Source organism: Budorcas taxicolor, chromosome X (assembly GCF_023091745.1).
Source record: "Budorcas taxicolor isolate Tak-1 chromosome X, Takin1.1, whole genome shotgun sequence".
Lineage (NCBI taxonomy): Eukaryota > Metazoa > Chordata > Mammalia > Artiodactyla > Bovidae > Budorcas > Budorcas taxicolor.
Genome location: NC_068935.1, coordinates 57,340,368 through 57,365,877, shown reverse-complemented (window position 1 = coordinate 57,365,877; position 25,510 = coordinate 57,340,368). Strand labels below are relative to the sequence as shown.

The 25,510-nt window shown below is 45.9% G+C and overlaps 1 protein-coding gene across 1 annotated transcript; it reads left to right on the top strand.

Annotated features, from left to right (window-relative positions):
* Positions 1–22,603: 22,603 nt before the first annotated feature.
* LOC128069456 (melanoma-associated antigen 10-like) lies at positions 22,604–23,392 on the top strand. The gene has a single exon (XM_052662648.1). The coding sequence runs from the start codon at positions 22,604–22,606 to the stop codon at positions 23,390–23,392; it is 789 nt and encodes a 262-aa protein (XP_052518608.1).
* The last annotated feature ends 2,118 nt before the right edge of the window (positions 23,393–25,510 follow it).

Below are 25,510 nucleotides of genomic sequence, written 5' to 3'. Positions count from 1 at the left end.
GTGGTATCTACTGCTCTTGTTGTTTCCTTCTAGTGTATTTTTTTTAAATTCCAGACCTATTTATATGCTGCCTACAAGAGACTCACCTGAGATCTAAAGACACACAGACTGAAAGTGGGAGGATGGAGAAAGGTATTCCATACAAATGGAAATTTCAAAAAGCAATATCTTTTTGGAGTATGTCTCCTGAGGCAAGGGAAATAAAAGCAAAAATAAACAAATGGGACTATACCAACCTAAAAAGATTTTGCACTGTGAAGGAAATGATCAACAAAATGAAACAGCAGCCTACTGAATGGGAGAAGATATTTACAAACAGTATATCCAATATATATTTAATATTTAAAATATATAAAGAACTCATATAACTCATATAGCAAACAATCTGATTGTCAAATGGTCAAAGCGGCAAAGTAGACATACATATGGCCAAGAGGTACATGAAAAGATACTGAATATCACTTATTATCAGGGAAATGCAAATAAAAACCACAATGAAATATCACCTCACACCTGTCACATGACTGTCATCAAAAAAACAACAAATAACAAGTGTTGGTGAGGATGTGAAAAAAAGGGAACACTTGTGCACTGCTGGTAGGAATAGAAATTGGTGCAGTCACCATGGAAAAACAGAATAGGAGTCCTTAAAAAAATGAAAAATAGAACAATCATATGATCCAGCAATTTCACTTATGGGTATTTACACAAAGGAAAAAAAAAACACTAACTTGAAAAGGTAATTGCACACCAGTGTTCACTAAAGCATTATTTACAAGAGCTAATGTATGGAAGCAACTGAATAGATAGCTGATGATAGATAATGTGATACATATACAGTGGAATAGTACTCGGCCATGAAAGGAGATCTTGCTATTTGAAGCAACATAAATGGAGCTAGAGAGTATTATGCTTCATGAAATAAGTCAGGCAGAGAAAGGCAAATATCACATTATCTCATTTATATGAAGATTCTAAAAAAGAAAACATATAAACAAATAAAAACCAAAATGAAAACAGGCATATATACAGAGAACAGATGAGTGCTACTAGGGAGGATCATAGACGCTGGGTGAAAGAGATGAAGGTGTTTAAGAGGTACCAGTCTCCAGTCACATAATAAATAGGTCACAGGGATGGGGTGTACAGTATAATGAATATGGTCAATAATACCATAATAACTTTGGGGGCCAGATGCTCACCAGACTTATCATGGTGATCATTTCATCATGTATGTAAATGTCAACTCATTCTGTAATACACTTGAAATTAACATATTTCAATAAAGAAGTTACCTCTAACACCAAAAAAGAAAAATTCCTAATCCAGTTAAAATAATTGTTTTCCCTTTCCTCTGCCAGTTTAATTGTTGAAGTCAGCTTTCTAAAGCTGAGGAAAAGACTCAGGGTTCAACTTCATTATGGAATGCTCCTGTGAGATCATTTGGATTGTTTCCTCAATTTCTTAGACAGACATCCTGCTTAAAAAACCAGCAGCAGATATTTTAAAATGGATAACCAGCAAGGGCCTACTGTACAGCACAGGGAACTCTGCTCAATCTTATGTGGCAGTCTGGATGAGAGGGAAGTTTGGGGGAGAATGGTGGTGGTTTATTTGCTAAGTCGTGTCTTACTCTTGCGACTCCTTGGAGCCTGCCAGGTTCCTCTGTCCATGGGATTTTCTGGGCAAGAATTCTGGACTGGGTTGCCATTTCCTTCTCCAGGGGATCTTCCTGACCCAGGGATTGAACCTGCGTCTCCTGTGTTGCAGAAGCATTCTTTACCGACTGAGCCACCAGGGAAGCCCCGATGGGGAGTTTGGGGGAGAATGGATACATGCATATCTGTGACTTAGTCCTTTGGCTGTGCACCTGAATCTATCACAGCATTCTTAATCAGCTCGACGCCAATATAAATTCAAAAGTTCCAAGTCAACAGTAACAGCAAGAATCAACAACAGGACAGTGTCGCTTCCAAGCACTCCAGGGGCACCCACCCCTCCAGTCACGTCTCTGTATATTACTACTCATGTGCTTTGTATCTGTCCCATTCTCAAGGGTAAGTTCCATAAAGGCAGAAATCAAGCATTCTTACTCATCTACATAAGCAGAGGGCTAGCCCAGGAATTGGTGTGCCCTCTGCATTCAAGAAACATTTCCTGAACATCTTGACTGAATCATAGCGATCATCTATTCCAGATGCGGGATGGGACACAAACTGGGTTTTTACTTTTGTCCATTTTTAACTGACGTAGGGCTGATGGTGGTTAATAAGGAGAACGATGGGAACCTAGGAGACAGGTCTGATTCCCCAAAGCATGAAAAATGGGAAATGGGAAGCTCCAGACGAGTCCTCTGGAGATGGGAACTGTCAGAGTGGGAAACAGTCTGGTTTAGACGAAAACGAGATTGGAAGGGACCTGATGATGTAATACAGTAGGGATGGCTGGAAGAAACAGAGCAAACTGTTGCGGCCAGTTGGGAACCCCTCAGCAGACCCCAGTTGTCAAATCCAGCTTCATGTTAGACCTGTCAGAGGAGATTTAAACCATACCAGTGCCTCGGCCCCACCAAAGAGCAGTGGATTTAGAATGCAGGTGAAGTGGGCATTCGTGTGCTTTTTAAAAAGTATCCCAGGTGATTCTGTTATGAGATGAAGATTGGGAACAACCACTCCAGAGCAAAGTGAGAATGGAGGGCTTCTCTCCAACCTTGACCCCAAAGTCTGTGTCAAGAAAAAGCTGATTTCCCTTGTGTGCCCTGATAGTGCCACACCCTATGCTAAAGACATCTTAGCAATGACAAGGTTGAGGACAGAGCATGGAGGGCCTCGAATGTCAAGGTAAGGAGAATGGATGCTTTACAGCGACAGGGTACACCAGGCACAACTCCACAGACTGGGGAACTGGTTCCTGGTCAGTGGCTTCACCAGTGAGTCAGCCTCAACTCTGAAAGCCCACGATGGATTATATTATTGGCAAGATCCAAAGGAAGTACTAGTTATTTCTTAATATGAGTTATCTTCACATTTATCTCGCTAATGCCAGCTTGCATTAGTAACTCACATTTCCCATGTGAGTACAACTGGAACTTGCTGGCAGGGCTTAGATTGAGTACAGAGCACAAGCAAATTGATGGGGAAGTTTAAAAAATCTGAGGTTTAGAAAGTGCAAAGTCAAATGCAAGGCCCAGCCTGCCTATATTATGACATGATATTAGAAAAAGCAAGTGCATGAGGTGAGAAAGCATTGTAATTAGTGGCGCTGCCCTACACGGAAACCCAGGGATTTTGTGGCACAAAGAGCCAGCTGGAGAAACCAGCCCTCCAGCCATTTGCCATCCTGACCAAACTCTCTCCCAGCAAACCTTCACAGCTCATGTCCAACAAGTCCAGATGAGCTACTTCAATAGGTTGTTTGGATAAGGCATGCTGCTAAGAACAGTAGACAATATAATCCAGCTGAAGGAGGAAAAAAAAAATCCCTTATTTTGGCAAGGGAAAGCTACTCTTACTCATTCCATAAACACGGATCAGGTAACAACTGTGTGCCACGCACTGTGCTAGGTGCCAAAAACTCAGAGGAAAACCTGTGATCCCTGTCTTCACAGAGGAAGACAGATGTAGAAATGGAAAAGTATGTCAGTGTACAAAAGGGTAATGGCAGAGAAATGCAGAGTGTGTCATGAGTGTGGCCAGCAGGCTGCAGTCAGAGAAGGCTTCCTGGAAGATTTGCTATTTAAGCAGATAAGTGGAGTCAAGTGTGGGCTGAGGCCACTCACACTAGCTTGCAAAGCCAGTTACATGCATTTCTTCCCAGTTCTTCACTTAATGACGCGATTGCTAACCTGAAATCAGCAATGGTTTGAGTATTCACACCTCAGAAATCAGCAAGCTCTACAAACCAAGCTTTTTCCCTCCTGGAGAGATGGTGGTTAAATCTTTCCCAACAAACCCCCAGGTAGAACATAATCAGGATAGAAGGAAGCACATTTCAGGAAAAGTACACACCGTACAGGCAAAGGCCTGGAGGCCAGGAAAAAAGAAAGCAGAGGGGAATACATGACTTTTTAATTTTTGTAGACTATAAAGTGCACAGCTTTAACAGCAGAAGATAAGACAAAAAGGGAAGCAAGGACTAGGTTATGGAAGGCATCAGAAGCTGTGCGGAATTTCTACTTTACCCAGTAAGAGGTGACAGGCAAAGAAGTTTTAAGGTAGGGTAATCTGGAAGCACCCTACTTACAATCACTGAAGCTTTTTCCTTTATAATTATTAACATCTTATACAACATGAGTTGAGATTAGATCGAAGAAAATTTGTTCCTAAAACCACCCTCAAAGCCAAAAATAAAATTTAAAAGCAAAATAAGTTTTAAAAAATACAACAGTTTTGTTTTAGCACACATGATATCATAATTTGGTATCATGATAGCAAAATTTGGTTCAAGTAAGTGGTCCTATGGTGGTATAGCAGTTTAGGTCGAATCAGATGATAAAAACCACACAGTGCAACTTCCCTGGAGGTCCCTGGTTGAGAATCCACCTGCCAATGCAGGGGACATGAGTTTGATCCCTGGTCCGGGATGATTCCACATGGCACGGAGCCACTAAGCCTGTGCACTGCAACTACTGAGCCCTCCTGCCACGGAGCCCATGCTCTGCACCAAGAGAAGCCACAGCAACGAGAAGCTTGTGCACCACAAGGAGAGAAAAGCCCTAGTGCAGCCAAAAGTAAATGAATAAGGAAATGTTTTTAAAAGGTGCAGTGGGTTAAATAGGAAGTTAAACATAAAGAGCTATGAAAAATGACTGGAAGATACAGGGAAACTCCATACGAGGCCCTAGGGCTGAGGGGAAGTACCCAAGGAAGAACAAACTGGGAGGGGTTGACTCAATGGAGAAGCGGGGGTTCAGCCCACCAAGTAGCAAGGGAGTTTGCTGCAGAGCTGGTCTGAGTTGCCTGGCAATAATTATGATGTGCCACACTCTGGGGTGCAGGCTGAGGGAACAGACCAGCTGAACTTGTGGCTGAGACATGCAGTGGGTGTCCAGGGTTGTTGGTGTCAGTGGGAGGCACTGGTTTTCATAAGAGACAGTGGCAGAAAGTGATCGCCAGGCCAAGGCTGCAAGGATGCAGAAGGACCAGGTTCTGAGCCTGAGGCTGGGACAGGCTCTGTCAAGTGACCTCACCCACCACCCCTACCCACCCGGGAGCCACAGGAGACCCACCTCCTCCTGAGAGCCCCTCTGGCCTCCTCTACTGAATAAGCCTTACACTGTAAGGTCACTTATTTTTTAAATTGTTATTTTACTCTCTCTATGTGTGTGTATATTATAAAAATATAATTTTACCTATTTTATTGCTCACTTTAAGGGAGAAATACTTAAAGGAATCCCATTATTTCTCAGACAGCAAGTTGAAGGGTGTGTTTGTGGCTAAGGGGCAATAAAAAGAGGGGACACAGGTCCAATGTTCCAGGGGGAACTGAAAACTGCAGTCATTCTCTTAGCTGTTTTAGCTCCATGGCCCAAAGAAGCGAGCAGTTCCAGGCTCTTAATCCCAGTGACGAGGGGAGCTTAGTGGGCTGCCATCTATGGGCTCACACAGAGCCGGACACGACTGAAGTGACTTAGCAGCAGAGCAGCAGCAGCAGACTGTGGTGTTGGAGAAGACTATTGAGAGTCCTTTGGACAGCAAGGAGATCCAACCAGTCCATCCTAAAGGAGATCAGTCCTGGGTGTTCATTGGAAGGACTGATGTTGAAGCTGAAACTCCAATATTTTGGCCACCTGATGCGAAGAGCTGATTCATTTGAAAAGACCCTGGTGTTGGGAAATTTTGAATGCAGGAGGAGAAGGGGACGACAGAGGATGAGATGGTTAGATGGCATCACTGACTCAATGGACATGAGTTTGGGTGGAATCTGGGAGTCAGTGATGGACAGGGAGGCCTGGCATGCTGCAGTTCATGGGGTTGCAAAGAGTCGGACAGGACTGAGTGACTGAACTAAACTGAACTGAACTGAGACATTGAAGAACTGCTTGCCACTCATCTGGGTGTCACCTTGAGGCCCTCAGCTAAGGCACAGCTCTAAGGAGGCTCAGCTCCACATCCACTGGGCTTATGCCCTGGGCAGCCCCATCCGTACACAGCACTGTCTGAGACACTCATATTTCCTGAAGTTCCAGACCCCTGGGTCACACCACATGCTCCACTTTCCACCATCTCTCTTTGGGGAAAGAAGAAAATCATGTTGCTTTGGCTGCTTAATTTTCTTGATGGTGCAAACAAGCTCCTGTCTTGAAAGACCATGGTTAAGAGTCCAGGTCCCAGGATCAGGCATGTCCCAGTCTCAATACTTAGTTATACATTAAACCTGGAAATCTCAATTGTCCCATCTCTAAAACAGGGATGAAGAGTACCTATCCTGCAGTTGGTAGAGGCATGAAATGAGATCATCTGTATAAAGCACAGTAAATACTTGGTAATAGTCACTGCTATTATGCTGCAGGGAGAAGGCAGTGGCACCCTACTCCAATACTCTTGCCTGGAAAATCCCATGGATGGAGGAGCCTGGTAGGCTGCAGTCCATGGGGTCGCGAAGAGTCAGACACAACCGAGCGACTTCACTTTCACTTTTCACTTTCCTGCATTGGAGAAGGAAATGGCACCCTACTCCAGTGTTCTTGCCTGGAGAATCCCAGGGATGGGGGAGCCTGGTGGGCTGCCGTCTATGGGGTCGCACAGAGTCGGACACGACTGGAGAGACTTAGCAGCATTACGCTGCACAGAGAGCCAAAACTCAAACTCCTGAGAAGTGGCCAACCATGCCTTGTCTTCCTCAAAATGCTAAAAACTTAATAGTCATTTATGCTTATTTTGAATATGACTATCATCATTACCGAACTGAAAAAGAAATGGGTTTTGCTGAAAAGTTTTTTACTATCCTGGATTCACTCCCAGAGTGGAGAATGTTTGAGGACTTGCCTAAGATTCCCCCCCCCCTTTTTAATACAGTTCATTATCCACTCGAGATGGCATTAGAATAAATTAATATTAAAGTATTTATATTTAGAACAATGAGTTTGAAATGCCATTAGGAAGATTTGTCACTTGTGATGAGAACTCAGTGCTCCATTTGCTACAGGCCCCTCTCCAGTAAGTCCAGAGCCCTCTGGCTTAGATTGCTACCCGGGACCTCTCTCCCCATCCCAGTCCCCCGATGCCATGTGGACATCTGTTCTTGGGTTCACTGAGGGCTTGATCCACTAACTCTCTTTGGACCTCAGACACCTGTATTTCATTGGGTGCTCTTTAATATCATCTGATTAGATGCCAGTTAAGACGAGGAAGGGGAAAATTCACTTGTTTCACCAAGTGCTCAAGATAACACAAAATGTACTTCAGAAAAGGGAAATGACTAAGAGCGCTATGTCCAAATAGGAGAATAGAGCTTCAAAAGGGGATCCTACCAAATCTGTGAGGCTGTAGTTATGGCTGTTGTAGGCCCATACTCTGGAGCCCAGCTGCCTGGGTTCAGATCCCAGCCCTGCCATTCGCTGGCCTTGAAAACTCCAGCAGGCTGCTTTAACTTTCTGAGCCTCAATTACCTTATCTGAAAAATGGATATGATATCAACACCTCCCTCACAGGAGTGCCCTAAGGATTTCACGAGTTAATAAATATAAAGGGCTTCAAACACCTAGCACTGGGATAAGGCTATGGAAGTATTTGCTGTTATAACCTTGTCTTTGAAAAAGACATAAGAGAAAATATAATAACAGGTTCTTCCAGTCTATTAAGCACCTGTCAGGATTCCAGAAGACCCTTATTTGTAAGATCCCTTTCCTTGGCTTGGACTTGTCTCCCTTTGCCAATCTTATTCAAAAGAATAATGACCTACTTTGAAGTAGAAAGCCCTGCAGAAGTCACTTTGAGAGGAAACTTCTCAGGAAATTCCCAAGTAATCTGCTGGGGGAAAAGAACAGTATCTTAATCTGCTTAAAAGCCAGCCAGGCTTGAACTCTTGCATTGCATTCCGCGTCAGGACAGCGGTTTGGTCACGTGCCGTTCTGTGACCTGAAGCCGGTCCCCGGGTTGCTTACTGGGCGAAAGTGGATCCAGCCAAGCACTCGTGTTTTGTGCACCACTTAAAAAAATTTATATATTCAACTTCAACACAAATATTACTTAAAACAAATACCTAACAGAAACATCCCTCCAGATCACCTGACAACCTCTGAATTTGTTCTCCCCTCTCTTCGTGGAAGTTTGAACATTTCTTTCGCAAAGAGCTTTGATCCTTTTGGACCTATGCTGAGGTCTGAGAATAGGTAGCCTCTAAACAGAGCCCCCAAAACATCAGACAAAGAGTTTTTCGTATAAATATATTCCAGGTAATACTGGGGACATATTTATACTAAAAAATACTTATTTACAAGAAATTCTGATTTAACTGAGTGTTCTATATTGTCTGCTAAATTCAAATTTTGAGTCTAGGCAGTTTGTTTTAAAAATCTGACAATACAAAGTGCTGGCAATGACCCAGATCAATTGGAAGTCTCATATGCTGGTGGTAGAAGTAGCAAAATGGTATAGTCATTTTGGAAAATCATTTGGCAGCTTCTTAAAAGGTAACATACACCCACCATATGACACTACCTACAACATCATCTACCAAAAGATTTGGAAACGTTTAGATTGGATACTGTGAAGATAAAGTCAAAAATAAGTGCACGTACACACACACACACACATATATACACACACTCTATACTCTAGATGATAAATCTGTTTGTCACAGAGCCTAGCATTAGGAATTTCAAAACTGTTTGTATACTTAGAGGAAAACTAAGTAAATATATTGCAAATAATTACAGCTAATTTATCAATTTTCAAAAAAGATTACAAATAAAGAAAAGAAGAAGGTTGGAATGAATCCTCAGGTGACAGATTGGAGTCAGAAGTATCAATATTGACTTACCTCTTAAAAAGATACACATACACAGACAAATAGATACAGAAACAAAAATAGAGGTGTGTATATGCATGAAGTAGCATACATATATGTATAGATTACCTAATTCTCTCTCCTGAGACAACCAGAAGCTAATTAATACACCTACTGCCCAGATGTTGGTTTCTAATACCATTCTCCAGTGAAAGGAACCAAGGCCCCTTGGAGAATTGGTTGAATCTGGTTGGAACAATAAATAAAGATGAGCCTGGAGTATTGTGTGGTACCAGAAAGTAAATGCTATTGTTGTTTAGTCGCTCAGTCGTGTCCGACTCTTTGTGACCCCATGGACTGTAGCCTGCCAGTCTCCTCTATCCCTGGGATTTCCTAGGTAAGAATACTGGAGTGCGTTGTCATTCCCTTCTCTAGGGGATCTTTCCAACCCAGGGATCAAGCCCATATCTCCTGCATTGGCAGGCGGATTCCTTACCACTCAGCCACCAGGGAAGCAAAGGAGTACTAAAAATTATATCAAAATATGGGGGCATATCAAACCTGAAAGCTTTCAAAGACCAAAGATGGAACCATGTGACTAATAAAGTAAATGATATGATGGATTATAACTGAAAGAATCAGATAAATGTCCAACAATCCATCCTGCTATAAAGAATAACTGAAAAAATAAGTGAGGGAGAGTAGGCAAGTCGTCTTTAACAGAATTCCAATCAACAAACGTAGAAAGAAAGAGGGAAGCAGAGAGTCACTATTGGACCACCACTGTAATTAGTGCTGAAAGCAAGACCCATTGAAAATACTAAAATCAGGAGGCAAATGGAAATGAATGAAATGCCATTTGCAGCAACATGTATGGACTTAAGAGATTATCACACTAGGTGAAGTAAGGCAGACACAGGGAAAGACAAATATTAATATCATATGATATTTATATGTGGAACCTAGAATATCATACAAATGAACTTAGTTACAAAACAGAAACAGGCACACAGATATAGAGAAAAACTTATGGTTACCAAAGGGGAAAAGTCGGGTGGTGTGGGAGGGATAAATTATGACTTTGAAATTGGCAAATGCCAACTACTGTGTATAAAATAGATAAACAAGGTCCTCCTGGGTACAGGGATGTATATTTAATATCTTCTAATAAACTACAATGGAAAAGAAAAAGTCAGGGGGCAAGAGTTTAAGCACAAACAGGATTTTTGCATAGTCTCAAAGTTCTCTCCTCAAATGTTCGATAACTGGCAAGAGGAAAAAGAGTAGGTTTATGGTGGAGAATCCTGACAAATACCACCTTTGCCAAGTGATCAACGTTAACATCACCAGTAACACATATCAAAATCATGTACCCCTAATATGATGCACAGAACAGGGCACCCTTTTGGTGTATTCTTCCCAAACTACATAACCTCAATCTCATCACAAGGAAACATCACAGAGACCCCAATGGAGGGACTTCTATAAAATAACTGACAAGCGCTCTTCAAAAGCATCAAGTCCATTAAAGAGGATGGGGGAAGGCTAAATGAAATGTGGAATGCTGGAATAGAAAAAAAAAAAAAAGAATAGTAGAGGGAAAAGTAGTGAAGTCCAAATAAACTCTGTAAATTTAATATATTGTACTAAGATTGATTTTCTAGCTTACATAATATCCAGTAGTTTTTAGATGTTAACATAAGAGGGAGTAGGTAAAGCATATACAACAACTCTCTATTTTTGTAACTCTTCTCAGTCTAAAATTACATAAAAATAAAAATATTACCCCCAAACCATAAAACCCTCATTTTTCCCACACAATACCTTACTTTAGCAACAGAAAAAAACTACTAAAGAGACAATTTTGCTGCAAGAACAGGCTACCACTTTTTAGACTACTAAATCATTTCCCAAATCCTCTTTTCATCTTTAAAATGGGTCAGGAATCCTGGAGTCTCTTTTTCCCCCTCTCCTTACTTCTTCAAATTTCTAAATCAAGATTTCCCACTGACTACATGCAGCTGGCACCGTCTCCCACACAGTTCCACATGCTGCCGAGAGGCAAGGCTCAAGTTGGGGGGCTGTGCCCCTTCTCTGCCTCCACTGCAGGTAGGCGGAAAGTGGGTTCCCCCAGAGGTACTACAGCTGTTAGGATGTCTGCAAACCCTTCTAGAAATTTTGTTGAGTAAAGCAATGCAGAGGAATCTCACCCAGAGCAAGACTTGTGAGGCTTCATGTTAAGGACCCCCAGTTGTCTCATTTTTTGAGGAAAATCACTCCCATCTCTGAATGTATAAATAAACTATTAGTGGTTAATGAAATTAAAGCCATCTGCTGCTGTGTGAACAAGCTGCCAAACTGTGACATTTCATAATGTTGTCTACATCTTCTATCTTCCCACAAGGCAGAGTTAAATTATTTTTAATCTGAAGGCAGATATTTTACCTTATTAAGGTGATGGTGTTAGCTATTGTATGAGGAGACTGTCATTGCCTTTTCAGTTAGTGCCCAAGGGAAACACCAATTTTTGATTAATATAAAATGTTTGCAGATTAATGATAAAGTAATTGGAAATAATAACTACTCTCAAAAATAGTCAGGGGAAGAACAGGCTACTTACCAAAAAAAAAAAAAAAAAAAAAAAAAAAAAAACAGGTGCTCAGACAGACACCATCTAGGTGAGAATACTTTTAATAGACTCAGGACACTTTGGAAATGTTTATGCTTTGAGGCTCAGGGATTCCTGAGACTTTGGGGGATGAGAGAATTAGCATCACTGTCCCTTTCTCCAGGCCTTAAGTCAGGTTCTTACAGCATCTGGGCACCCTTCAACCTGGCTAGTCAGCTCTGAAGGCCTCTGCCCAACAGCTCAATGCAGAGGCTAAGTCTCAAACCAGTAGCTGTCTGAACTTTTGCCCCAGGGGATGACAGACAGCTTGTAATTGTGGATCTGAATCCAAATGAGAACACTCTCCTGACAGTAAACCACTAGTCACAAAGGCTTCGAATGAACTGTCATATCTGGATGTAAGATCAGCTCCCTGGTACCTGCCTGTGATTGTCCAGCAAGCCTCTTAGTATCCCCATGTCTCACGGTAGGAGGAGAATGTACACCCGAGCCCTCCAGGCCTGACGGCAGGGCTGTATACCTCAACTCACTTCACCCTCACCACAACCCCAAGAAGTGGCTTCCTGTCCAGGGCCTGTGCTTCTCCTAATGGGCACCTGGCCACCTCCATGGCCAGTGAGTGGGTAGTGGAGGTGCGGGTTGGGGGCTGGACAGGGCTTCCAGGTTGCCATCACGTGGGGTCTTGAGTAGCTACATCTCGATGCCTCTCTTCAGGCAGCTAAGGGAAGTCTTGCCTAAACCTCAGTGCGTTAGATCTCTGCTGCTACAAGTCACCACAAGTCACCAAGTCACCACAAACTTGGGGCATCAGCAATGCCCATTTATCACCTCTCAGTTTCTGTGGGTCAGGAGTCTAGGCACAGTTTGGTTGGATCTTCTCCTCAGGGTCCAGAGGATACAACCAGGCTGTGAGTTGGGCTGGGTTCTCATCTGGGGACTTGACTGGAGAAAACCTGCTTCTGAGTTTACTGGAGTTGTTAGCAGTACCAACCCTGGTGGCTGTGGGACTCAGGGTTCTGGGCTATTGCTGGGAGCCATGCTCAGCTCCTAGAGGTCACACACTGCCCCACCATGCGGTCATCTCACATCATGGCAGCTTACTATTTCAAAGCCACAAAGAGAGTCTCTTTCTCCAGTCTTCCAAGTTACCTAAGTTACCTGCTAACATCTATCACTTTTGTACATACTGTAACCCAGCCAAGGGAGTGACATCATAGCCTCTAACATCTTCCATTGGTTGGAAGCAAGACACAGGTGCCTCCTGCACTGAAAGGGAAGGGATATACAATAGTGTGATCAGGGAGTTTCTGTAGTTTTTGTCTCCCACACTCAGACACTTCCTTTCGTATTTGATTCAGATTATAAGATTTGATTTCCTTTTTGATCCATCTTGTGGAGTCTGAAGTTGGCCTAGATTTCTGTTACTGATCCCTAATTGCTTACCCCCTACACTCTCTCCTTCCAGATGCTCTTATATGATGTAACTGAACATGTCGGTTGCAACCAGCTTTCATGAATGAATGCCATCTACAATCTAAGGACACCAACTGAGAAAGGGTAAGAGTAAGAAACCAATCGTCTAAGGTCACACAGATTACAATATAGGTGAAATGTGACCTGGGTCCACTTTGATTCCAAATCCAATCAATGCCTATTAGGATAGCAATAACAATTCCACACATCTCCAGGATCAATAGCAAAATAATGCATTAAATTGCAATTAGTAAATTCAACAGTACTATGGAAGTATCAACTACAATTTTCATTCACTGAGTTGGCATATGATCCACCAATTTTACTCCTTGGCAAAAGGAGGGTGAAAATATAATTGAGAGAAATACGTGCACCACTATGTTAATAGCAGCAGTATTCCCAACACACAAGAAATAGAAAAAAACATAAATTTAACAACAAAAGATGGATGCATAGAAAAGATGTGGCACATACATACAGTGGAATATACATGATATTGATTAATAGGATTTGGAGAAAAATGGAAGAATATGAATTAAAACTAAAAGTGAAGTCAGAAAATCAAACATCATATGATATCAGGAATATGGTATCACTTTTGCCATGTGAGAAAAACGTGTCAGCAATGAGGCCACCCGCACTCCCCATCTGTATTATTTCAAATCTCTTTAGGAAATGACAATCTCCACACCAAGGCAGGCCTTGAACCACGAAAAAACACTAGTGCACCCAGGGATGGAGGACAGATTGGGCTGGAAGAGCTTTGAAAAGTTACCTGATCTGCACCTCTCCCCATGGGGGGCGGTTTCCCACCTCCAGACTCTGTCTTTAGAGTTGCCTTACCTTTGGACCACAGCACCTTCAGACCAGCAGAAAAGAGGAGTGGGATTGCTTGCTGGGGCTACTGGGAAAAAAAGGGAGGAGACATAGCCCCCAGGCAGTTTGTTCTGGGGCTTTATACTCTCATTTACAGCCATGGAAGGCAACTTTCACAAAGGTTCTCATTCCCCAAGAGACACGTGTACCCCAGTGTTCATCACAGCACTGTTTATAATAGCCAGAACATGGAAGCAACCTAGATGTCCATCGGCAGATGAATGGATAAGAAAGCTGTGGTACATATACACGATGGAATATTACTCAGCTATTAAAAGGAATGCATTTGAATCAGTTCTAATGAGATGGATGAAACTGAAGCCTATTATACAGAGTGAAGTAAGTCAGAAAGAAAAACACCAGTACAGTATATTAATGCATACATATGGAATTTAGAAAGATGGTAATCATGACCCTATATTCGAGATAGCAAAAGAGACACAGATATAAAGAACAGACTTTTGGACTCTGTGGGAGAAGGTGATGGTGAGATGATTTAAGAGAATAGCATTGAAACATGTATATTACCATATGTGAAATAGACCGCCAGTCCAGGTTTGATGCATGAGACAAGGCGCTCAGGGCAGTGGGATGACACTGAGGGATGAGATGGGGAGGGAGGTGGGAGGGGGGTTCAGGATGGGGGACACATGTACACCCATGGCTGATTTATGTCAATGCATGGGAAAACCCACTACAATATTGTAAAGTAATTAGCCTCTAATTAAAATAAATAAATAAATTTTAAAAAGTAACCCAACATCTAAGGAATATAACTGCTCCTTAAGAAAATCACACTGAATGAATTATACTGAAGAAGGCCAAATTAAAGAACCATTCAGAACAAGAATTTAAAGTATGTTTATTATACATCCTCAGTGTGATAAGAATTTTTAAAACATGAAGCTTCAGTAAATTGTTATAATAAAAGAATCAAGTACAAATATTGAGCATGAGAAAGAAAAATTGCCTCAGATCTGGTCAAAGAACGTTTTGTGTCATGTAATTAAAATTTCATATCAAACAAGAAAAAAGAAAGAGTCAGACTTGACTGAGAAACTGACACCTTCACTTTCACAATTATAGAATAGATAGCTAATAAGGACCTATTGTATAGCACACGGAACTCTAATATTCTCTATATGGGAAAATAATCTAAAAAATGGAGGATATGTGCATATATATATATATATACTGATTCACATTGTTGTACACCTGAAACTAACACAGCATTGTAAGTCAATTGTACTCTAATAAAAATTCAAAAACAAAATGCACCTAAAAAAAAGAAAAAAGAAAAATCAAGAAGTGCTGCCACCTTGTGGGCATTTCTCACAACACCACAATTCAAATCCAGGCTTCTGGGAACTGAATCCTGCCAAGGCCTTAGGGGCTATAATGACACCTGCTCTCAAAAATGGGCCTTGAGAAGGATACTCAAGGAAAATGATGAAAGGGACAGGTTGTCAGGAAGACTATTTCAGCCAGGAAAATTTACTCACCCACATTATAAGAGAAAAAGTGTAGAATCACAGGAAATCATCCCACCCAGCATCTCTTTCCTGACAAATGCAAACAAAAGGTCACAGGAGGAACTACCTGCTCTCAGGCAAGGCGTTCATCATCACTGAGTCTGCGCACAGGTATACTTGGGAGGGCGGACAGCAAGGGGAACATTCTAGCCCACTGGCGTGGGTGTAACTGGAATCAGCCACAGTGGGAACATCACGAGAGGCCATAACGCCAAAAGGACCAGACCTAGCGTATGATGCCACACTCTCCCCACGGGGTGTACGCGTGGAGACACCTCCACTGAAAAAGACGTGCATCCCGATGGTCCCTGCCACACTATTTAAAAGAGTCAAAACACGGAGGCACCCATTATGTCCTGGACATGAGTGCATCCAGGAGATGCGATGCCCAGTTACAAGCGCATGCTTCTCAGCCAGAGATCATAATGAATCTTTGAGCTACAGGGATGGGTCCAACTAAATGAAGGAATGCACACAGTGGGAGACAAAGACCTCACCACGGAACCATTCATAGGTGAACTCGACCACCTGAAACAGATGGACTTATTTAAAAAGGAGGAACAGACACAGAGTTAGCAAACAGACCTAGTGTTACTAAGGGGACAAAAGATGGAGGCATAAAACAGGAGGATGCACTTACCCTACACACACTCACATATGAAAACTAGGTCACCAAAGAAAACTTACTTACTATATAGCACAGAGAACTGTGGTCCACGACACTGTGTAATACCCTATCCATGCAAGGATCTAGAAAAGACCGGATATATCTCTACCTATACCTGAATCAAGGTGTTGTACAAATGCAACAAACACATCATTGTCCATCAACTAGACTCCAACATGAACAGACATTATTTAACTGCTGTAAAAAATGACTGCTCTAGTCCCTTCAGGCCCGGGGAATCAGACTTGGGTCACATCGCTGGAGCCTGAGCAGCCTCGCCTCCCTTGGCTGGATGCTCCTGGGGCTGAGGACGATGTGCACCCATGATCCTCTCACCTTAGACCTATCTGTACTCCCTTCCGGGGCAAAGCACAATCTCCAGACCCAGTTTGTCCCCGCAGGATTCAAATAATCTTAGGGCACCCAGAGAATGCAGGACATATTGGGATGGAAGAGCTTTGCAAAGCTGGCTGGTCTGCACTTCTCCCATTGTGGGGGTTCCCACCTCTGGCCTCGGACCTTAGAGTCACCTTACCTCTGGGAGGCGGCACCTTCAGAGGAGCAAATAGAGGGGTTAGGATTGGTATCAGAGTGGGGATGGATTGGAGGGGCTGAACAGTAATGAGGATACTACAAAGAAAACACAACCCACTGGCAGTGTGCTCTGGCACTTATCGCTCACATTTACAACCCAGCAAACCAATTTTCAGGAAGGCTCTCCTTCCCCAAATAGAGGGTTGAAAATCAGGAAGTGCTGCCGTCTTATGCCCGTTTCTCACAGCAACACCACTCACCTGGGGCTTCTGGGAACTGAATACTCAGAAGGCTTAAGGGGTTGTAAGTAACACCTGCCCTCAAGCATGGCACTTGTACTGGATACCAACCACAAACTCCAGGAGGGACAGGCTTTCACGAAGCCTGGGAAATTTTACTCACTCTATGTATAAAAGGAAAAATGTAAAATCACAGGGAATTAGGGCAGCCAGAACCCGACACTTGTCTCTCCACGAATGCAAAGAGCATTCCAAGGAGGAATCACCTGCTGCCAGTCAAGGCGGTCTACATCAAACACTCTGCACACATTTCATGTTGGGGAGGAATAAAACAGAGGGATTGCTCCTAGCACACTCTTAGGTTCAGTTCAGTTCAGTTCAGTTCAGTCGCTCAGTCGTGTCCAACTCTTTGCGACCCCATGAATCGCAGCACGCCAGGCCTCCCTGTCCATCACCATCTCCCGGAGTTCACTCAGACTCACGTCCATCGAGTCCGTGATGCCATCCAGCCATCTCATCCTCGGTCGTCCCCTTCTCCTCCTGCCCCCAGTCCCTCCCAGCATCAGAGTCTTTTCCAATGAGTCAACTCTTCACATGAGGCGGCCAAAGTACTGGAGCTTCAGCTTTAGCATCATTCCTTCCAAAGAAATCCCAGGGTTGATCTCCTTCAGAATGGACTGATTGGATCTCCTTGCAGTCCAAGGGACTCTCAAGAGTCTTCTCCAACACCACAGTTCAAAAGCATCAATTCTTTGGCGCTCAGCCTTCTTCACAGTCCACACTCTTAGGTGGGAAACTGGAATCAGCCACAGTGGGGAACAGCATGGGGAGACCTAACGCCTGAATAACTGAGGTAGCTTTTGATGCGGCACTCCTCCCCACTATATGTATGCTTGAAGACACCTCTGGTACAAAAGACATGTGAACCCCAATGAACCCTGCTGCCCTTTTTAAAAGAGACAAGCTGTGAGTCAACCATAATGTCTCTGACAGATGATTGCATCCAGGAGATGCGATGCCCAGTTATAAGTGGGTGTAGCTCAGCCATAGGTCAGAATGAAGTGAAACCATCTGCAGCTACAGGGATGGGTCCTACTAAGTGAAAGAAATCAGACAGAGCAAGACAAAGACCACACGCTATCATTCAGAGGTGAAATCGACCACCTAAAACAGACAAACTCATTTTAAAAGGAGGAGTAGACACGGAGTTAGCAAACAGACTTAGTGTCAACCAGGGGACAAAAGAGTAGGGATAAAACAGGAGGATGCACTTCCCATGCACACACTCACATATGTAAACTAGGCCCGCTTTCTTTAAGGTCCAGCTCTCATACCCATACATGACTACTGGAAAACACATAGCTTTGACTAGATGGACCTTTTTGGGCAATGTCTCTGCTTTTTATTATGCTGTCTAGGTTGGTCATAAGTGGCAGGAGGAAACAAACTACAAGTGTCAATTTATCCCTGCATTGGGGTCTCTTCCAACGGATCAGTTCCTGGCAACAGGCAGCCAAAGTACTGGAACTTCAGCTTTAGCATCAGTCTTTCAGGTGAGTATTCAGGGTTGATATCCTTTAGGATTGACTGGTTTGATCTCCTTGGATCCAAGGGACTCTCAAGAGTCTTCTCCAACATCAATTCTTCCATTCTCAGGCTTTTTTATTTTACAGATCTCACATCCATACATGACTACTGGAAAAACCATGGCTTGACTATACAGATCTTCGCTGGCAAAGTAATGTCTCTGCTTTTTAATTTGCTCTCTAGGTTTGTCATAGTTTTTTGTCCAAGGAGCAAGTGTCTTTTAATTTCAAGTGAAAAAGCACAGTGGAGAAGTTGGCTTAAAACTCAACATTCCAAAAACTAAGATCATGGCATACGGTCCCATCACTTCATGGCAAATAGATGGGGAAACAATAGATACAGTGAGAGACTAAATATAGGACTGGAGTAAGAGATAGATTGAAATATAGTAATAGAAGATACTCTGTAGCAATTTAAGTATAGTAGATGGGGAAACAGTGGAAACAGTGTCAGACTTTATTTTTGGGGCTCCAAAATCACTGCAGATGGTGACTGCAGCCATGAAATTAAAAGATGCTTACTCCTTGGAAGAAAAGTTATGAGCAACCTAGATAGCATACTGAAAAGTAGAGACATTACTTTGCCAAAAAAGGTCTGTCTAGTCAAGGCCATGGTTTTTCCAGTAGTCATGTATGGATGTGAGTGTTGGACTGTGAAGAAGGCTGAGCGCCGAAGAATTGATGCTTTTGAACTGTGGTGTTGGAGAAGACTCTTGAGAGTCCCTTGGACTGCAAGGAGATCCAACCAGTCCATTCTGAAGGAGATCAAACCTGGGATTTCTTTGGAGGGAATGATGCTGAAGCGGAAACTCCAGTACTTTGGCCACCTTATGCGAAGAGTTGACTCATTGGAAAAGACTCTGATGCTGGGAGGGATTGGGGGCAGGAGGAGAAGGGGACGACAGAGGATGAGATGGTTGGAGGGCATCACCAACTCAATGGACGTGAGTTTGATCAAACTCTAGGAAATAGTGAAGGACAGGGAAGCCTGACACACTGCAGTCCATGAAGTTGTAAAGAGTTGGACATGATTGAGCGAATGAACAACAACCAACAGGTAATATTATCTAATCATCAAACCAACGGTTCCCCTAAATCACCTGCCATGACTCAGCCTCTTCACCTAAAACCAAATATTTTATACAGAATGTTTTCCAAGTACAGTGACTGCTGACGGGCCCTCACGGGAAGATATGTGGTTCCCTGTGCTCCCCCATGGTCATGGGCACAGCAGGCCCCCATCCAGCATCTGTCCTGGGACTGCAGCCTTCTCTCGAGTGTTAAGGAGGCCCCTCCTGAATGAGGATGAGGGGGTCCAGTCACTCTGGAACAGAGGTTCTCATAGACTACAACTCCACTCCTACTGGGACTCCTGGAGACCCCGGTCCGGGCTGTCAGGCCAAGCCCCACCTCCCCCACCACTTCCTCAGTGACTCAGGGAGTCAGAGTCGGTCTGAGGGCACAGTCTCATGTGGACAGAGGGAGGGGCCCACGTCTGGCAGAGACTCGAGGTGAGGACAGAGGGTCCCCAAGGGATACATGTGCGGCCCTCCCAACAGCCATGGGGGACCACAGGGTGTGGCATCCAGACGTGATGTCAATGACCCCGCTGGAGGGGGTGAAATGAGGGCCTGGGTCACAGAGCTTGTGTTTAGGTCAGCGGAGTGAAGGAGTCCAGCTCTGCTAGGAGTCAAGGTAGAACCCTGAGGGGGCCACTGGGAGCCCAGGACATACAGGTCGTCACTGCTTTTAGCCCTGCGAGACCCCGACAGGCTTGTGGGAATGAGCCCCCTCTCTTGCTTGCCTCTCAGGGGTCCTGGCTTGGGGGAATGCTGGCTCTAAGGCAAGCGAAGTTGGCAGCTGAGGGTGGTGCCTAGGTGAGCTGGGAGTCAAGGTGGCAAAGAGAAAGAGGGTTGAGGAACCCCTGTGGGATCATCTCAGCTCTGGGAAGCCCTGGGCTTGGAGCCCTGATATCATGTCCACAGTCTCCTCCCGGGGTCTCAGGTCAGTGACGGCCTTGATGTGAGGGTCCTGCTTCCGGTCAACATAGGGACATCCCCGGACCTGCCAGGGCTCAAGATGAGGACGTTGAGGGAGGACACAGGTAACCCCACAGGTCCTGGCACCTGCTGTCAGCCCTGGGAGACCCTGGTGGCATCATGAGCACAGGGTCGCAGAGACACTGGAGACTGGATGTAAGGGGAGGGGCCTCAGAGGGTGAAGGGGAGGATCTTAGGTTCTGAAAGAGTCTGGGTGAGGACCCTGAGGGAGGACTGCGGGGACCCTGGGCCTGGGATAGGTTGAGCCCAACATGCGTGGTCTCACTTCCTGATATCCGGGTCTCAGCCTGGGCTCCTGAAACAAGGGGCAGACTTCCTGACATCCAGGTCTCAGACTGGGGACTTCGCGTATGGGGCCCGGACTCAGGTGCACCAATTCCCAGGTCCTGTGGTGTGTCAAGTTGAGGACACTGAGGGAAGACTAGGGTACCGTGGGCCACAATCAGAGGAGACCTCAGAGTAGCCCGTCTCTGTTATCAGTCCGGGGTGTCCGTGGGATAGAATGAGCGAAACAGGCATGGTCTGACTTCCTGACATCCGGGTCTTGGAGACACTGGGCCCCCTGGTGTGAGGGGCCGGGGCTGCAGTTGGGGAGAGGCGAGAATCCCAGGTCCTGACTGGAGGCAAGGTGAGGTGCCTGAAGGAGGACTGAGGGGCCCCTGCGTGAGGACCGACGGAACCCCATAGATCCCCGCCCCGGTAGTTGGCCCTGGAGCCCTTGTGGTGAGAAGAGCGCACTAAGCCTGTCTGACTTCCTGACCTGCGGGTCTCAGAGAGACTGGGGACTTGGTGTGAGGAGCCGGGTCTCAGGTAGGGAGAGGACAGAGTCCAGGTCCTACCGGGAGTCAAGGTGAGGGAGGAGGGGAGCGCGACCCCAGAACAGAGGGGACCCTGGTAGTCCCCGGGCGGGATGACCATGTGCAGGGTTTCCTGACATGCGGGTCTCAGAGAGCCTGGGGCCCTGGTGAATGTGGCGGCGTTTCAACATGGCGGACGGCACAATCGCGGGTCCTGCCTGGAGTCTAGGCTCCATGCAGGGAAGGACTGAGGCTGTTAGACCCTAAGGCAGGGAGGGATCCTTGCTCTTGGCGTGGGGCAGTGGCGGGGCGGGGGGGGGGGGGGGGTGGTGGTGAGGTGGTGGTGGCGGTGTTGGAGGCCCCAGAGTGGGGTGAGCAGCTTATTCACCTCTTTCTTAGGGGCCTTAAGGTGAGGTGTTCTGGTAGAGGGCGGAAGCTTCGGGTCTGCAAAAGCTGGACTCCCTGGATACCGAGGGAGGACTGAGCAGACGCCTGCCCCTCTATTCAGTGCTGGGAGGCCAGGTAGGAAGTGAGGAGAGGTGACCCAGCTTCTCCCCAGCCTAGGACCCACGGGAGGCCCTAGGCATGTGTGGCCACATATGGGGCCCCTCAGCACTTTCTATCCAGACTTGGCACTTGTTCTGAGTTTCCCTGCAGGCCCCCAAAGGGGGAAGGTCCAGGCCATTCCAGTGGAAATGTGAGCACTACATGTGAGCCCCAATGGGACTACCCACCCCAGATCTGGGGGGACCTCATAGAGTCAATCCCTCCAACCAGCAAAGAAGGCCTAGGTCTGAGCCACAGTCTACCCCCGAGGTGCCCCCTCCATTTTTCTCACAGGGGCTCCAGGAACCAGGAGGCGACGGCGGAGATCTGAGGTCTGTGTTTGAGGTCACGGGAGTGCCAGGAGTCAAGGTGAGGCGGGTGTCCTGAGTGTGCACAGGGGCTCCCAATCCCAGAACAGAGGGGATCTCAAAAGGCCCTAATTCCCCCACCTTGTCGGCCCCAGAACCTCAGGCTGTACTGGCTGCACCCTGAGCCAGAATTTCTCTTCCTCACTTGACAGGGGACTGACCACCAAGGAGGAGCGCCCCTGTAACGCCCAAGAGCAGCCCTCAAGGAAGACCAGTAAGCGGCCTCAGTCAGAGCCACCCGTGGCGCATTTCAGAACTGAGACCATTTACGCTCTCTCTCTTTCCCAGGTCAGCGGTCTCCATTTTCCCTCTGCCACACCCCCACTGGGCACAAGACCCCAGTCATCATGCCTGTGGTCCCGACGAATGAGCTCTGCACTTCTGAGGAAGACCTTCAGGGCCAAATCCAGGCCCAGGGCCCAGTGGAGGCGCAGCTCCTGGGGGCTGAGGCAGAGGATGCCTCAACCCCTGTGGCCTCCTTCCCTCCAGACTCATCGTCCTCTGCCGCTGTGGATGCGGAGGTCTTGTTCAAGCAGGCTGTGAATGTGATGACGGCTGAACTACTGGAGTTCCTGCTCCTCAAGTATGGCACCAAGGAGCCGATTTTCCAGGCTGAAATGCTGAATAGGGTCCTCAGGGATAACCAGGCCCACTTCCCAGTGGTCTTCCGTAAAGCCACACAGTGCCTGCAGCTGGCCTTTGGCGTGGATATGAAAGAGGTGGACGACAGAGAGCACATCTATGTCATGGTCCCCACCCTGGGCCTCACCCTCAATGAGATGCAGAGGGATGGGCAGAGCATACCAAAGGCTGGCCTCCTGGTGACGGTCCTGAGCCTGATTGTCGTAGCAGGGGACCGGCTCTGTGAGGAGAAGGTCTGGGGAGCACTCAGCATGATGGGGGTATTTGCTGGGATAGAGCACTGCATCTATGGGGAGCCCAAGGAGCTGCTGACCCAAGTGTGGGTGCAGGCAGGGTACCTGGAGTACCGTCAGGTGCCTTACAGCCGCCCTGCTCGTTACAAGTTCCTGTGGGGTCCCCGGGCCTATGCAGAGACCAGCAAGCAGCAAGTCAAGGACTATCTGCACAGGGTCAATGGAAGGCGTCCCAGGTTCTTCCCACCCCGGTGTGCATAGGTGTGAGGGAGGAGGAAGAGGGGCCCTGAGCCAGAGCAGCAGCCAGGCTCCTTTCAGGCCCGCATCCAGCAGCTTGTCCTGGGGTTAGGAAGGGAGGCTGATCCTTCCCTCTGTGTTGGAAGAGGGAACATTCAGCCTTCTCAGTCGTGACAGCCTGGGCCAGTTGAGGGAACAGGTGTGTAGCATCTTTGGCTTCCTCTTCTCTACAATGACATGGAGATTCATTTCTGTTTCCTTTAGAATTGTTTCAAATGTTATTCCTTTTAATAGGAGGCTTAATAAGCCTCAGTGTCCAACTATGTCAATAACGTTGATCACAGTGTGTTTGTGCTTACCCAGTTCAAGAACAAGAGTTTTGCTGTTTTGTAAAAGTGATTGCGAACACTTTCATTTTATTTTGTCACCCTGAACAAGATTACATGGACTTGGAATATAACTATTTTGGAAATATCATATTACTTAGTAAGAATTAAGAAATAAAATATATTTGAGGTGAGTTCCTCTGTACTTCTTCTCTGTCATTTTATGCAGCTAAACTATCTCTGTTCAATTGGAGTTTTTCAAGTTATTATTTAAGAAAGTACAAAAAGCCTGAGTTGACGTAATAAGTGTCCCGCTCTGGCTCGTTTATTCCACAGACCTTCATGGAGCCTGTGCTCTGTGGAAGGCCCTGTGTTAACAGTGGGGACACTAGGAGAAGCAGGACACCCCAACACCTAGAGTGATGATCTGAGAGCTGCAGTCACATGAGGAAGGTGGACAGACATCCCCTAGTTCCACAGAACGAGACAACCAGGGGCAGGGTCCACGGGGAGCACTTGAGTGTTGGTGCCTGGTCCACGGTGGTTTGGGGCTTTGGGAAGCTGGGTTCATTCTGTGGGAGGTGATGGTGATGAGGGTGAATGGTGGCAGCAGCCAGGTATACACAGTGTCTTATGGGTGAGAAGAAAATCTGAAATGGGACATACACATTAGAAGATCCGCTTCTGTCCTAGATAAATTTCCTGGGGCAGGAAGGGAAGTTACGCTGCGGTCAGGGAGAGTTAGACACCTGTTTATGCTGCTTGATCTAGGTGCACCAAAAATTTGCCAAATGGGGAGGGGTGAGTGGACTTTGGTTTGCTGCACAATCTACCCAGTCTTGGAGAATATAGTTGAAGACGTCTTGGTAAGCATCCCCAAATTTTGGTAGGATTTTAATGGAGTGTCTTCTTTAAAACTGGTGGCTGTGCACTTAAGCTAATGGATCAGCTTATCCAGGTGGTCAGGCCCTAAAGCCATAGATGAGGAGGGATTATGGAAACCACAGTGGCAAAATCTGCACTGAACTTGAATTCACACACCTCAGAATTCTCCTTGGAGGTGGAAAGTGCGGCATTGTGCATATCCTAGCTAGAGTTTATGAATAAAACGCCCACTGCCCTTGTCCTCTCACTGTCGCTTGTCTGATACCTGCCCTCATGAAGCTCATGGCTGTCGGGAGCCTACGGGCACCTGTGGAGGTGCGCAGGCAAGTCCCAGCGTGTGGAGGCAGCCAGGACTCCTGGGGGAGACTGTGCCTGGCATCAGGAGGCAGGGGCACAGCCTCAGCTCGCTGGGACTGTGGGCAGCATCACTGCAGAGGGAAGGGCAGAACGAGCACGGGAGGGAGCCGGGGGACCCCTCCCTGACATTCCCAGGAGCCTTGAAGCTAAATTAGATCTTGCATTTGAAAGTGCCAGCACAGAGGGGTGACTAGAAATAGTTGGGGATTCAAGGCACTTGGGCTTTCTCAAAAACTCCTCAAACACGAAGGGAATCGTCTTCATCACAAGCTACCCCTACAGGCTGCTGTCTGTTGAGCGCGGAGCACACTGCAGGGCGGGGGAGAGACTCCAGGTCCTTGCTCATGTCTCTTCTCCTCTGCTTCCTGGAAGCTGCCTGCAGGGAACATGGGATCCTAGGTAAACCTCCAACAGTTTGGGAATAAATACATGATCAACTCACCAGTTTAAATACAAAGACAGAAAAAAATCTTTTCAGATAAAGAACAGTAGCACATTGTTTGGGGAAAAAGCATCCCATTTGTGCTGATATCTGGGGTGGTGTGGAAAGATATTCTGAAGGAAAGCTGTGCCA

Excerpts from the sequence above, each read along its gene's own strand:
- LOC128069456 (XM_052662648.1), top strand. The coding sequence starts at position 22,604 with ATGCCTGTGGTCCCGACGAATGAGCTCTGCACTTCTGAGGAAGACCTT.